The sequence below is a fragment of the Austrofundulus limnaeus genome, unplaced genomic scaffold (genome assembly GCF_001266775.1).
Source record: "Austrofundulus limnaeus strain Quisiro unplaced genomic scaffold, Austrofundulus_limnaeus-1.0 Scaffold819, whole genome shotgun sequence".
NCBI lineage: Eukaryota > Metazoa > Chordata > Actinopteri > Cyprinodontiformes > Rivulidae > Austrofundulus > Austrofundulus limnaeus.
Window position 1 is genome coordinate 52,540 of NW_013953221.1, and position 15,556 is coordinate 68,095.

A 15,556-nucleotide genomic window follows, 5' to 3' on the forward strand; every position below is an offset into this window, starting at 1 on the left:
TGTGTGTGTGTGTGTGTGTGTGTGTGTGTGTGTGTGTGTGTGTGTGTGTGAAGTCAGGAAACAGGGCTAGTAATATAAAACCAGACTGCTATGAGTTGACCTTTTTTTCTTTGGAATTGCAGGTTATTGCCAGAATAGTGGATGGCAGTAAATTTGATGAGTTCAAGGCTTTTTATGGAGACACGCTTGTTACAGGTAGATTGTTTTCAATTTCTCCAACGCAGAGAATTACGATTTGCTTGGAGTGTTTTTTTATTTTTATTTTCCAACATTTCATTTCCAATTTGTGCTCGTGCAGGATTTTCGAGAATATTTGGTTACCCTGTCGGAATCATCGGCAACAACGGAGTCTTGTTTTCAGAGTCTGCAAAAAAGGTATTTATGCCTCGAACCCACGGCAGCATTAAGGCGAATAGTTTTTGAAAGCATAAATAAACGTCCCGCATTGTGAAAACCTGTGCAGTGTTAAATGCCGAGCCCTGTGATCACCGTGAAGAGGCAGCATTATAATGTTTATGCACCTGTGAAAATGTCAAGGACTTAAAACACAATACTGAAGCAGTTCAGGTAATCAGGTAATCTCCATGGGGAATTTGCTGCTTACCYCGCTGAATACCAATATGTCTCTCCTGCAGTAGCTTAGTGTTCATAGATGTTTTATAATGACTCTTCACAGTCACAGGTGCAGGCTTTTTCACATTGAATAAGCTCTCAAATTGCTCTTGTCTTTGTTATTTCACGAGCACTCTGATGAATGGCGTTTTAATACCATAGCATTTTAAAACTGTGGACAAGAGACAATCAGAATTTTCTTTTTTTATAACTCACTTAACTTGGAAGCCAATTTGCTGTGAGCAGAGCTGAACTTTACGCAGGCTTAGAGAAGATGATGAGCTGAGTTTGTGATRTTACACCAGTACGGTTTCCCAAACGCATTTGGAATTAGATTACAAGCTTGACTCWGAGAAAGATTTCTTTGATTCGTTTTCTTTCTGTCGGGTCTCTGCATWAAAGCTCAGACCAAGGCCGTCTCATCAGTGTAATTACTGTCAAAGAGGACGGACGGTGTTTTGTGCCGAGGAGATGTGACTGAAGAGCATATTCAAGAAAAATCAATACAGCACCTGCTTTTCACGATGCATTTATGAGACACTCTGTCATCATTTAAAACAGGCTTGTGCTTCTGGTATAATAGCTGTTGGGCTATTTAAAAGCCCCCCCCCAGGTATTTTATTTATGGAAAGGAAACAAATAACCTTTTGTTATTTGCATTTTTTAGAGCAAACTGATGGATTATTTTTCACAGCTTAAGCTGTTTCACATAAAAGTCTAATAAAAGTGACTTCCAAAATAAAGCAAACACATTTTTAATGTAATGATCGTAGCTCTTAACTCTTCTTCAATGTAAGGAATCTTTTAAATATGTTAAATAATTCACTTTTTCTCAGGGGACYCATTTCATTGAATTATGCTGCCAGCGAAACATTCCTCTTGTTTTCCTTCAAAACATAACAGGTTGGTACAGATTTTGTCTCTACGTTTTTAGGTGTACTGTCGGGGGTCTTTGTTTTGTTTTGGTGTTTATACATTTGTTATGTAATCTTAAGATACAGGATGTCAGTTTAAACTTTAACAGATTCACAGCATGATGTAAAAATTTGTCTCTTTCCTTTGAGATGTCTCAAACTTTTTTTAAATTTGTTTGCTTTTATTCCTCCATTATTTTTTAACCTCAGGTTTTATGGTGGGAAGGGAGTACGAAGCAGGTGGAATTGCCAAGGATGGAGCCAAGATGGTCACTGCTGTTGCCTGTGCTAATGTACCCAAAGTTACTGTTATCATCGGAGGCTCCTACGGTGCAGGAAACTACGGCATGTGTGGACGAGCATACAGGTACGAAGCATCAGATGAGAGATGTGTTGCAGTAGTTTAAAAAACAAGAACAAAATGTTCTCGGTTTTGTTTGGGAATGAATGCACACTTACTTTTGAAGGATTTGCATGAGTAGGAAAAATCAGCTTGTTTTCTTGAAGACACAGCTTTCAAATACTGTTCATTTCCTGTAGGTAAACCTTTTTTTTGAGGGGGAGGGATGACTTTTTTTTACTTTATTGTCCATTTGTCCACTTTCCTCATTTATTCAGGCATAGGGATGGTGTGATTTATGATTCAATCGTCTATCTGCGATTGAAGGGTTGGAATGCGATTTGTTTCTTTTTTAAGGGCGATTTTTATTAATTAATTAAATGCTTTGCCAGGGATGTAAAATAAATTTTAAATGCGCCCGTCTCTTTAAATTAAAATGTTTTAATCATCATCATTGTGATCTGTGCAATTGAGGGAATAAAATAACAGTGCTGCGTCTCTTTTTTTTCTTTTTTTTTTTCTTTTTCTCGGAGTCGGAGCCAACGTGTGCAGCTCCTCTTCACGTCTCTCCTTTTCATCTTCTTGCGTTGGTGCGCCACAAATGGTATAAGTGGTATATTATAACGTTTAGTTACAAAACGAATAATTCATGATAATCATACGTTTGAACAAATAACTAACCAGTTCCGAACCAGACCGGAGCGCACTCCCTCACCCCTGCTCATCCCCGTCAGTCTGGGCTCTGGTGTGCGGGTCGAACTTTTCACCCCCCTCCACATAAGAACGCATAAAATTTGTGGGAGTGTTTGTTTGTGCTAAAAGCGCTCAGATGCTGCGTTTGCTTCAACCACTCGCTTAAAAAAAGAAAGAGAGAGAGAGAAAAACGTGACTCGTTCGAACGCCGACTACCAGGAAGCAGCGATTTATAAAGATAGTCAAACTGAGTCAAACGGCCAAAACCTCATAAAAGGAGATAAAACAGATGATTTTCACGGTGAAATCTGACTGATAAAAACTTTTGAGCTTAATCCTGGACCAATTTGTGGATAAACAATGTCGAGTGACGAGTGTCTGACTTTTTATTTTTCTGCATTGGATTCTCTTTTTTTTAACAACGTAACTGCGCATGCCTTCTCAACCGATATGATCGTCTATTGGCGATAGCCAGTGACCATGATTTATGATCTGAAAATAGGGACGATTTTCCATCCCTATRCAGGCACACGGTGCACAGTCGGGTACAAGGACTGAAAGAAAAAAAAGAGTGAAAAAAAATAGCTCAAGTACAAAGAAAACACTTGAAAGGTTGCAGGAAAACTTAACTCCATGGAAGTGAAATACAAAAGAATTTAAAGTGTTTTAAAACAAACTGATGTTTGTGGTGTTATCAGGACAATAACAGACTTTTTAAAATTTAACATTAATATACAACATGTAGAGGAAAGAATAAAACTAATAGTTGCAAATTCAGAGTTGTCATTTTTGGCTGTGAGTTTTATTCATTAGTTGAAATTTCATTTTACACGTTCTTTTCCCACMTAATTGAGTTTGAATTTGTCATTCTGTCGTAATAAAACATTTATTTTTTTTAACAGCCCACGATTCCTCTACATGTGGCCAAATTCCCGAATCTCTGTGATGGGTGGTGAGCAAGCAGCAACCGTTCTGGCCACCATCACTAAAGATCGGACGGCGCGCGAGGGGAAGGAGGTAATGACTATCTGCCCATCTGGGTTTCTCCTTTGAAAAAAAGCATAAACCGGTGTCTAAACTGCTGCCACAAAAACGTTTTAAAAGTCACTTTTCATTCTGTAATGTCTTGACGTGGCTGAGTAAAATTAGATGGGCGTTAAGAGTTGCTGTGATGACTTATCCAGAATAGTTGCTCCCATCAAACAGCTGTAATTAAACGGTGTCAGGTTTGCTGCTCTGGTTGTATTAAAAACACATTAACGACTTCAGGATGACGTCTCACATCACTGCTGTGGTGACAAGCTTTAATGACACGCAATATGTCTTATTGTAAAACGATAATAGAGCCTAATTATTAGTCAGGTTTTTTAATACATATCTCAGTACGTTTTCTTTCTGTATTATTGTGTATAACTACAGATGAACTGAATTAGCTCTGTATCAAACAGAAATCAAAGAGGAAACAAAATTATCTTTCTTAAACCAGAGTAAAACAGTTGATTGATAATTTGCGTTATGTGTGCCTGTGGTGAATATTATGTAGGTAGTTGTTGATAACTCACTTAATGATGGGTATTTTTACTGAACTGATAGAGGTTTTTGTATTTCCATTGAACTGATTTGTTCTCCTRGTTTGCTTTTGTTACAGATTTAGACTAATTGAGTAAATTAGACGGTTATTTTATTTTTTACTCTGTTTATATCATTGCCTTCTTTGTTTGCAGGTTTATTTCCTCCRACAGCAGCCAGTCTTTCATAACTCACTGAGTTCACTCGTCAGATTCAATTTAATGGAAACCCACGAAGCAGATAACATTTATAAATATTTAAAAAGGGGTTACATTCTGTCTGTCAGTGCAGTCCAGTATTCGAACGTCTTATTGAAGGTTAGAATGGAGGAATTYCTCAGTGAGGAGATATTTCTTTTGATCTGTAAAAACTTTAGTTAGTTGAGAAAAGAAGTTCTAACAGGTTCTAACCTGTTCACTGATGTCTACAGTTAGTTAAAGGCACTACAAGTTATATACAGTATGTTACAGGGTTGGGCGATATTGGCAAAATAATCACGATTAATTATGGTATTTATGAATGAATGAATGAATGAATGATTTTATTTGGTCACATTAAAGAACACTCCACACAAAAACAAACAAAACTTTAACCCTATATGACCAAATAGGTAGAGGCAGAAGCCAATAGCTTGTTTTGCCTCACCTTACAATTCATAATGGATCCCCCAAAACAAAATACACAAAAAACACACATACTTCATCTACATCCTGGTTATATGCAAATCATTAATACAGTTTTTTTTTATCAACAATATCCTTATTATTGTCCGTACATGCAAAACAAATATGTAATATATCATCACAACTGACTACTACAAACCATAACTCATAATTAATTTTCTTTTTAACTTCTTTTTGAAACTTAAAAGAGTGTCACCAAACTTAATTTCATCATTTAAATTATTCCACAATGTAACACCCAATACTGAAACACATCTGGATTTGATATTTGTTCTTACTTTATGTACTTCAAAAACAAAGAACCCCCTTAAATTATAATTATTTTCCCGTAACTTAAAAAAATCTTTGAATACCATCAGGAAGACTATTTATTCTTACTCCATATAGTAACTCCAGTGTTTTTAAATACACTATGTCACTAAATTTTAAAGCAGAAGACTTTAAAAACAGTGGGTTTGTGGAATCAAAAAACACAGCATTATTTATTAATCTAATTACTCTTTTTTGAAGTTTAAATTTAGCRGATAACGATTAGATTTGATGATGATTAATCCCCTGGAGTCCCTGGACACCTGCATGTCCTGTTCACATGACCAGTTTAAATCACTCTAGTGGGAAAGATTGGCTTTGTGTAAAAATCTGTTCCAAGTTGTGTCAAAAGTACAGACTTTCAGGCTATACATAAATTTTTCAGTTGTGTTGATATGTCAAGTAAAAACTTWAAAAAAAAAGTCCTTCATATTTGAAGCGGAGAGGAGCACCGAGCAGACTGACATCTCCAGTCAGTCTGCCTGGCAGCATTAATSGTCAAGTTTTCTGATGAGTAATTGCACAAGATACAATTTTGCCCTACCCTAGTATGTAATCAGAAGTTCTACCAAAAGTCTCCGTTTTGTTGCAAAAAAGCAGTTTTATTTATAATAAATATCTCGAAATCTAAAATCTTTGAAATATGTTGATTTCTTAGAAATACGTTTATCCATGTTGTTGTCTTTAGTTAAAAACATAAATTGTACAATAGCACCGTAAGCAAAACTAAATTTATTTTTAGCTCTAATTCTGTCTTTTAATCATAAACAGTGTTGTTTGTATSGTGTGTTACTTTAATGCCTGTTTTTCAAAGAAGGGTCATTTTAAAAAWGGTTTGAGACACAGAATTGAGGTGAATTTTGTGTGATATTTGGTGAGATTCCTTCCTCAGCATGTGTGCGTTGTAGAGAAACGATAGCTGGGCTGTAATGATATCAGCTCTGCGTGAGGTTTGTTTTAAACGTGCGCATCAGAAACACATCCTCTGGTGCTGTGGGAAAACTAGCAAAGGTTAAAACTTGCTAAGTTAGATTATTATTTTTATCACTTACAGAAAAAGCTCTAAATAATGTTTTCTGGATGTATAATATGTATATTGTGGCTATATGTATCTTATTATGAGCTCCAAAATTAAATCAGATTGTTGCTCAGTYATGAATCAAAATATGTGGAAATTTATTCTTGAAACCACTTAAAGAGATTTTTTTCATTTTTGAGTGTGTTCATCCTTTATGTTCGTATTTGTAGTTTAGTTTCCTGATGCAAAGCTTCTCGTATCTGTGAAGCTGAACTAAGAGCTCTAAAAAGCTGTTACATTTGCTCAGGGATTTTTTTCATATTTCTTTTTTATTTTTTTCCCTTTATTTCCTCACACGTATCGGCTCTGTAGTTCCAAGCTGATGAAACTGGCCTTCGTGACACATGAAACAGCTGTGTGCTTTCAGCTTTACATTTCACTACACCTCCAATAGCTCAGACAACCTTTAAAATGCCTCTGGCTCCAGCCCTTATTACCGTCTTCTGTTTTCACGATTTATTCACAGTTCACAGCAGAACAAGAGGCTGCCATGAAGGAACCAATTATTCGGCGGTTTGAAGAGGAAGGCAGCCCGTACTACTCCAGTGCCAGGTGAGATTTGGTTGCGACACATCGTATCTCTCAGGCAGCCGTGGATTGAAATTAAAGTATTCAAAAGCTGGGCTCAGTCTATCTATATTTCTTTTGGTTTGGATAGTTCCAGGAGAAAGTGCTGTTTGGAGAATTTTTGGGTACTCATTAACTTTCTTGTTTTCCTCTATTTATTTAGAAAAAAATTCAACATTTCATGAGATTTTTTATACATATTTTTTTAACAAACAAGAAGCTATAAAACAGCCTCTATTGGGGCTGATGCTGTTAGTGTTTCTTCTCCATTTGATGGCCTGTTGTTTGGCTTTTTCATTTTATTCTTGTGCTTTGTGATCAATAAATTTGTGCGTAAGGCACAAGTCAGATGATAATGTCACAAATCATAAAGTGGCAAACCGTGTGCAGCTGATGTTTCAACAGATTATATTTTCATATGAAGATGATTTTTTTGTCACTTCAGTAGAAAACGAAACCAAATATTATTAGTTTATTTAGTTTATTTATTTCTTCATCATCAGTGACTTTTTTTAAGTGAAGAGAAAATAGAGAAAGAGAGAAAAACAGAGAGAGAAGTAATTAGAAAGATTGAAATAGCGATTAGAAGTATATTAAATATACACCAAGAAAACACAGGACCACACACCCAACATCTGTCCGCTCACCTGAAAAATAAATGGATAAATACATGGAGGGCATATATAAAAATATACATATACCCATACATATATAAAGATATACATACATACATGCCTACATTCATAAATATTGTCAGTATATACACACAGACATAAATACACACTCAGTGACCWGTCAGAACCCCCCGGATCAGAGCACCTGTCTGTGAGCGGTTGTGAACATGCGTGTATATTAGGGTTGGGCAATATTGGCAAAAAAATTAATCACGATTAATAGTGGTTTTTAGCCGATAACGATTAATTTGACAATTAATCCCCTGAAGTCCCTGGACACCCTTATTTCGTAGTCACATGTCATAGTCTCATGACCAATTTAGTGGGAAAGATTTGCTGTTTGTAAGAAATTGTTCCAAACTGTGTGAAAATTACAGTCTTCAGACTATACATCATATTTAAAATTGTGTAGATAGATAAATAAATTACAAAACTTTATTTTTAATGTTCGTCATATTTGAAGCAGAGAGGAGCACCGAGCGGACTGACCGAAATAATCCCCAGTCAGTCCACCTGGTGGCATTAATCGTATTAATCGTAAAGTGCCAAAAACTAATCGATTGTTTTTCTGACGATTAATTGCACATGATACGATTATGCCCAACCCTAGTGTGTATACAAGATTTCTCCAATGGAATATTTAATAGTGACTGTGGAGGACCGGAGACCCAACCCCCAAGACACGAGGCAGACAGAGGGAAGACCAGAGCCCAAGGGCCCGAGAGGGATCRKGAGCGCAGAGCCCCATATTAAGATGATTTAATTTAATGTGGGAAGAGCCTCACTGAGGTTTAAAACATTTTATGGGAACGTTCCTGCTAGTCTCAAGCTTCCAGGTCTCATTTAATGCTCGACTGATGTTTGGAATAATATTGTTTGGGTTTTGTACAATGGTTGGTTTATTTATAACTTACAGTAAACTTCTGTAGCAACACAGGTCATTGTCTGTTTAAGCTTGAAGCTCTTTGCTGAGAAAATATCGCACTAATTCTGTACTAAGCAGCAAGGTTATAATAGTTTTGGATTTTTCATTATAGTTTAGTTTTATTTTGTTTTGACTTTTGAATTAATTTTTACAGTGGATTTGCTAGTTTTTATTAATGCATTTTAATGCTTAGTTTTAGTTTAGTTTTTATTAGTTATAGTATTAGTTTTTTATATAGTTTATTTGCCAATGCATTCTCCAGCTTGTGATGTTCCTGTTCACTAACCAGCAGCTATTTGGTCACTAGTGAAAGCAGTCCATTATAGCAACACCTTCTTAAAATGATTGCGTAACTCAATTTTGCCAACTACAAACTTGGGTGATTATTTTAGGACGATGATGGTAGTTGTTTCCAAACTGTTGCTTGTTTTTCACAGGATCTACTGAGAGAAGCTAGCGTGTCAAGATAGTCATAGTTAGCATGTTGTGTGAGTTTGATTCATACAGTTTTTCCCTTGATAAGTATTTCACCTGTTTTATCACCTGTTTCCACTACAAGACACTTGCTTTTATTTTTCTCGCAGCCATATTCAAAGAAAGCCCAAAGTGGACTTTGCCGCTTTCTCCCAATTTTGTTGTCGTCYTTTAGCAGGCGATGCTGAGCAGCAGACTGTAAATAAGTGTTGTTACGGTCCACAGCTAATGTGAAACTACTCGATTTGGAAAAAAAAAAAGATCCACATGTCTGAAAATAAATTGACAAACACTAAAACTAAGGATATTCTATCTATAATTTCAGTTAGTTTTAGTTAGTTTTGTAAAAAGATTATATAGTTTTAGTTAGTTATCAGATTTTTTTTCATTTTATTACAGTTTTTATTTATTTTAGTTACCTAAAATATTTTTTGAATTTCAGTTTTCGTTATTTAGTTAGTTTTAGTTAACTATAATAACTCTGCTAAGGAGCTTCATGATCATTTGTAGGATTTTGTATTAGTTCAGTAGTTTCTACAATTATAATTTATGTTTTTATGGTTTAATACAACAATGACATCTACTTGAAATGGTTGTATTTTTGCAAGAATTTGGTGATGTGACCCCTGTGCTGTGGTACGTATCATATTGCGATAAATTGCGATACTGTAAGTAAGACAGTATATTGCCATGTTTTTCTCCAAACGATTCTAATAAAAAAAACAGTTAAAAGTGAGAACAGCATTTAACTGAGAATCAATACATTATCTGGAAATGAAATATTGCCTGATATATTTATTTAAAATCAATACGCTGAAATATATATTTCAGCGTATTGATATTTTTAGGGATGCACGATATATCGGTATTGATATCGGTATCAGTCCGACATGTAAAACTGGGCCGATATTAATGTCTGATATTGATTTCCCACTTTTTATCTTTGTGTTTCTGTTTTGGGAGGGGAGATGTTTTGTTGAGCGGCATCTGTTTGATCATGATAGTGATATTGACGCTGCGCAGCCAGGAATAACTGAAGTAGGGAGCCATGTCAGAGGTTTGGTTGTTTATTTACAGTATCAAAAAAAGACCCAAGTGTGTTTTTGGGTGTATGTATAATATAATTTGTGTGTTTGTGTAATATCGGTAAATATCAGTTATCGGCCATAACAGGAATAATTATATCGGATATCGATATCGGCTGAAATTTTCATATCTGTGCATCCCTAGATATTTTCTTCCACCCCTGCTACTTGGGTCTACTCGATGTGGTTTTAGATAAAACTTGAGTGCCTCTTCGATGTGGGCGGGATTATCACATCGCTTCCCAAAACTTCTGCAACAAGCTTTTCTTTAGTAAAACATGTTCGATTTGAAAGCCTGAATTAAACACAAGAAACCAATCTGGTACAGGGACCACCACACAGAGCTGGGCCACTTGGCGAGACCTGAAGTCCGTGGTGCAGCTCGGTCCAACACTGTGAGGTGACTTTACATGTAGGAAAATAAATATTCAAGTCCGATCACTTTCCTGCTTTCAATATGAACATGTTTTACACGGCCCAAGGCAAAGACAATAATGTTTCACCAGTTTCCAAAAATGCCARGGCCGAGTCGAGGCCACTTTCCCTCCACAGCTCGGAGCCTGTTGATCCAGATAGTTTGGTAAATAACAGTAACAAACGCTGTMGCTGGAGGGTTCTAAAAATGGTGGGTTTGATCGTTGCGAAGGAGACACACTCGTGATTAATGTCGCTCACTGACCAATCCAAGCTTTGAAGGGTCCAGGCAGAGGAAACATAACCTTAATTTATTATTTTTGTTATTAATTGTTGTGGCTTCAACAGATTGTAGACCTTTCATAGTTTTCAAGGTGCAATAGTCTCAAGATGTAATTTACCATGTGAAGCACTTTGTTTTTACAGACTGTGGGACGATGGCATCATTGATCCCGCAGACACTCGCCTGGTTCTGGGACTGAGTCTCAGCGCAGCGCTCAACGCACCAACAAAGAAGACACAGTTTGGAGTCTTCAGGATGTAACGCATAACATATTTATAATTTACTTTATAGTTTTTTTAGTGTTGGGTTATTTTTTGTGATTTGTCACTCAAATCAAAGGAACAAACGAAAAGAAGATTTCAAAGCGATGTGAGGATGGGATTTTGGGACATCTCCTGTTAAAAAGTTGTGCCTCATTGTTCCTGTTCCAGTGTAAATGCAACTGTAATAATAGAAAATGWTGAGTTGATTCTGCTTTTATTCATCACATTCTTCAAATAAAGATGAAAAATTCTCTTGACTGACTTGCTGGTTGTCTTCATAAGGGGGCACTGTTCAGCCAAAAATACCAGACTTCATACCTTTTTTCAGAGAAACCAGATGTCTTTATCATTTTCTTTCTGAACCAATCTATTTCTCATAGTAGTAATTTAATGGTAAATAGCTGMCTATGAACCTCTGCGGTGTCAAATGTGCAGTTTTGTGCTAAAGCTGAAGCAGGTCTTTACCAGCCGACTGCCTTTTTGTTTTTATGGCTTCTCGGCTTTATTTCTTTCACCGAACAATTGGTTTTCTCACATATTTGTAATAGTTCTGATTATTTTGACAAGGAGTCTCTGTTTTATTCCATAAGGACCGAGGCCACAGATTTGGTGCACCGGTAAATTTGCGTGTTTGCATGAAGCCAGCTGGTTAAAGTGCTTAACTGGAAGCCCTTCATGCTTGTGTGTGAATGACAGAGGCTGTGGAGAGGCTCACCTTTGGGAGAGCAGAAATAACTCGGGAGCATCACATCTTCCAAGTGTGTAAGTGTGTGTGTGTGCTGCCCACACTTTGCACCTTTTTAAAAAAAAAAACTGGTTTGCTCGATTCGCCTTCATCATCCTTCACCAAATGTCAGTGTAGGAGGCACGGCCGAGCCTCGGCTTTTCGATTTCAGTTGTAAGCAGCAGCACTGAGATCCGGTGATTCAGAAAAGTTTTGTGCATTTTAAAACGTAACAAAAAAACTGACAAAATAAAGATGCGATTACTTCTGATCCACGCTGCTTTTTGCATCTTTGCGATGATCGTTTTCTGGACAGGAGAGCGAATTTATCTTCTGCCTCCACGCCGCTGTGGAGTTCTTTGCCTTCGAGGTTCACGGCCTGCCTGTGCACACACTGGATTAAAAGGCATTTGAGACAAATTGTCAGGCGCACAAGACAGGCACTCTCATTAATGGCAATGCGCAGATAGTTTGTCTCAGAGAAACTGAGTGACTTTGGGGCTGTTGGACAAGGCTGAAAGCACAGAGAGACATTTTAGATCTGCTTCAACCGTCAAACCAGGATGGTTCAAGGCAGCAGTGGCAGCAACAATCTTTTGATGGGTGTAAAATTTTAATGCTCGTGACACGTCAGTGTCGCGCTCTGTAAAAAAAAAAGTGACGTCTGTTTATTTATAGATCAAGACCAATTCATTTTGTGCCTGCAGCTAAAACAAATAGATTACAGGTTGTCTCATGTGCCTGCTGATAAGGTCAGGAGTTCAGTGTCTTGCTTGGACAGTTTATAGATTTGAACAAGATTGGTGTCAAATTTGCTGCAACTGCATCTCACTTAAAATAAATAAAAGTATTTTCTGGGACTTTTAAGAACAAAATCAATCATCAGAATCAATCACTGGAAACAGCAGTTTTACTTTTTTTCAGGAAAAATAAAACATGAAAAAATTAAACAATGTTCAAATCATWGGTTCACATCCGTCATACTCATGTAATCCATCAAGCTTGTTCCATCGTTTTTAAATGAGTGCTTTTAATGGTCAGATAAGCAACTTCTTGATGCCAAACTAAAAACTTTGCTCCTAAAATAACACCAGTTTCAGTCTCTTTTAAAATGTTTTATAGACTGCATAGACAGTAATATTCTCAATAATAGGAAATCACATAACAAATGTAACATTTTCCCCCCATTTTAAATGATTTTTTTTTTACGATTTTGTGCATTTATTGTAACAGATATTCCTAATTTCGCGTTGGTTCTTTTATCTGTTGTTTTACATGGCTAATTTGTTTTGCACGATAGAGCTTTATTCTGCATTGGCTTACAGACTTTCAGCCTTGTTCTTTGAGCTCAGAGGTTTCTCCAGATTCTGTTGACGATATTACAAACTGTTCAAAATCTTTCTTTTGTAAACGAAGCGTATTCTCTTTTTGACTTGTTTTTGTGTGTGATGTACCTCTGTCTTTACTCCTGAGAGATCTGGGCTTTCCTAAAATGCTTTACACAATCTCATTGGGATGATGATGATGATGATGATYATAGTTAATTTTGAAAAGTGAAGTTGTTAACAGGGGACCTATCAGACTGGCATTAAAATAGTTGTTTTTGATGGTGAAAGTTGAGTTTAATTATCTGAAATGTTTTGTCAGTGACAGCAGGATTTACTCTGACATTGTGGCTAACTTTATGTTRCGGCTCCCTGATGAGGAGGAAGGGGGCTCCAGCCTCCGTAGTCTCCTGTGAACCGTTTGTCCGGGGTCCTGTGGTGCAGTCTACGTCCGCATCCCTCCTCAGACCGACAGCACCGGAGAACCAATCAGAGAGCCCGCCGCGCCGAGGCCGTCCAATCAGAGCCTCGGAGGCGGCGCCGTCCTGGTCGTCGTCTCGATGACGTCATGCACAAACAGCTGGTCGCTGGCAAAAAAAAAAAAAGGCAGGAAAAAATGTAGACCAGCACGGCGACCGCAAACTGCAGCCGGGCTGTAGCCCTCCTCTCCGAACGGTTAGCCTCTTTTTTTTTCTTTTCCCCTCCTCCTCCTCCTCCTCCTCTTCCTCCTCCTCTTCCACCATGTGGCAGCTGGAGCCGGGCTCGGGACGGAGCCCTCCGCGGCTCCTCTGGCTTGTTTACACCTTTTTCTGCGCTGTCGGAGGTGAGTGCTTCCCGGTCGGGGTTGTGAGTGTGGCTCCGCTCCGCTCCGCTCCTCGGAGGAGCTGTTCTTTTTGTCGGGGGTGCTGAAATCCTCCCCGCTTCCCGAGCATCCTCTCTGCTGCTGCTGCTGCTGCTGCTGCTTTCACTACACAAAGCGCGTTCCTCTGGTTTTAACGACTGTCTTTGGGTCTGTGTAAAGAGCGGAGGGTTGCTGCTGATTTTGACACAAAATGCTCTGAAATGTTTGTTTGGGCAGCACTAAACTAACTCCCACCACCCTGCAGCCCCTGTGTTGCTGTAAACTTTGCTCTGTTTGGCGTTTAGTTTCAGACCCCTGCTGTAGTAATAACAAATGATAGAGTCCAGTTTTATTTCTAATTCTAATCACATCAGCAGTAAAGTAGAAATGAAAATAGTGTGTTTCTTTAATATAAAGACAAATAAAACCAGATAATTTATTTAGTTTTTCTTGTTAAACATGAAAAAGAAGCAGGCCAGTGGATGCATGATTGTGTCTTGAATGTTTAAGATGTCATTCAGGTTGCAGGTGAAACGAATGGGTCAACAGGAAACCACAGGACAAACTGTACCTGCTGCTGTCACCCCGGACCCTCAGGACCACTCTGAGGATGCTGCAGACTTGTTGCTGTTTTGCTCCATCAGTTTCCTTCAGCTTAAGACAGAAATCCTGTATCTGCTTTCTAAATGAAACTTCTCATACACAGAAGTGAAGATTACAGTGATGTGTTGGTGGGTGTGAGAGGGATGAAAAAGGAGGCTGTTGTGACCAATAAAGTGCTCTTTCTCCCCTTTTTTTGGAGAATCACGCCTCCTAAATGTTTAAAGATCTTCAAAAGCAGGAAATTAGCAAAACTGTTGGAAAAAGTTTAATGCTCAAACGTCCTGCCGAGCTGACAAAAAYCTGGATTACGTCTGTGTTGGGGAGTTGAACAGCGGTAGGGAGGAGCTGCTTGAAGAGATTACAGCAGCCTTGGAGCGCTCCGGTGCTTTTATCTTCCAAATGAAACGTCTTCATTTAGCCGGCAAAACAATATTTACATATTCTGGCACGTTTACAGCTCCGTAATAAATCTAACCTTGATGTTACAGGAGGCTTTTTGAGCTGCTTGTTTGGGTAAATCTGCAGTGTTGACATGAAGATGCCAGTTTATTGTTCTAAAAGTGCTTTCTGTCATGTGTTGCATCCATCACCAAAACTGAGGTTCTGGTTTTTTTTTATGTGTTCAGCTCAGCATGTGTTGACGTTTCAAATCTGGTGAGCGCAAGGCTCCGACAGCTGCACAAATAAAGTATTGTAGGCTGTAAATATTCTGCTGGTCCGGCATGCGGGCACGCCACTGAGCTTCTGCAAATTTGTTTTCATCGTCTTTTGTAATTGACTGCTTGTTTGCAGCTCAGATAGTGTTTTATTGTTTTTTTTTCTCCCTGAACAGTTCTTATTTTGGCACACTGAAATTGGGCTGCAACTCACGATTATTTTAATAATCGATTAATCGGTTGATTATTTTTTCAATTAATRGGCCAAATCATTGAAACGCTTAATTACATGAATATGTGTAGATATAAATTAAGTTAACTCCTTAAGGATGCAAGTTATTGATAATGAATTAATCTGAAGTTGATTCATCTTATAGATTGACTAACAATTAATTAATTAATAAGCAGCCATTTAAAAAAACTGAGTTTTCTCTTGAATCAAGAGGGTCCTCCCATAAAATGAAGGACTTTTTTTATAATCTGAATTAAAAAACAGAAGCACATAATAAATATTTTAACTATTT

At 37.7% G+C, this 15,556-nt stretch overlaps 2 protein-coding genes across 3 annotated transcripts in view; both read left to right on the forward strand.

The window, feature by feature from the left end:
* Positions 1-11,140, forward strand: part of mccc2 (methylcrotonyl-CoA carboxylase subunit 2) — an 18,852-nt gene extending 7,712 nt beyond the window's left edge. The window contains exons 11-17 of the mRNA XM_014028842.1: positions 123-195; positions 299-375; positions 1,449-1,515; positions 1,737-1,893; positions 3,462-3,576; positions 6,665-6,750; positions 10,764-11,140. Of these exons, the coding sequence (XP_013884296.1) occupies positions 123-195; positions 299-375; positions 1,449-1,515; positions 1,737-1,893; positions 3,462-3,576; positions 6,665-6,750; positions 10,764-10,881 (693 nt within the window). The 3' untranslated portion in view covers positions 10,882-11,140. The remainder of the gene's footprint in view (positions 1-122; positions 196-298; positions 376-1,448; positions 1,516-1,736; positions 1,894-3,461; positions 3,577-6,664; positions 6,751-10,763) is intronic.
* A 1,518-nt stretch (positions 11,141-12,658) lies between these two features.
* tmem8b (transmembrane protein 8B) overlaps positions 12,659-15,556 on the forward strand; it is a 36,887-nt gene continuing 33,989 nt past the window's right edge. Inside the window, exon 1 of one of the 2 annotated variants that reach the window (XM_014028840.1) lies at positions 12,659-13,755. In XM_014028840.1, coding sequence (XP_013884294.1) covers positions 13,674-13,755 — 82 coding nt within the window. In that variant the 5' untranslated portion in view covers positions 12,659-13,673. The remainder of the gene's footprint in view (positions 13,756-15,556) is intronic. The other variant, XM_014028841.1, reaches the window with a different exon arrangement.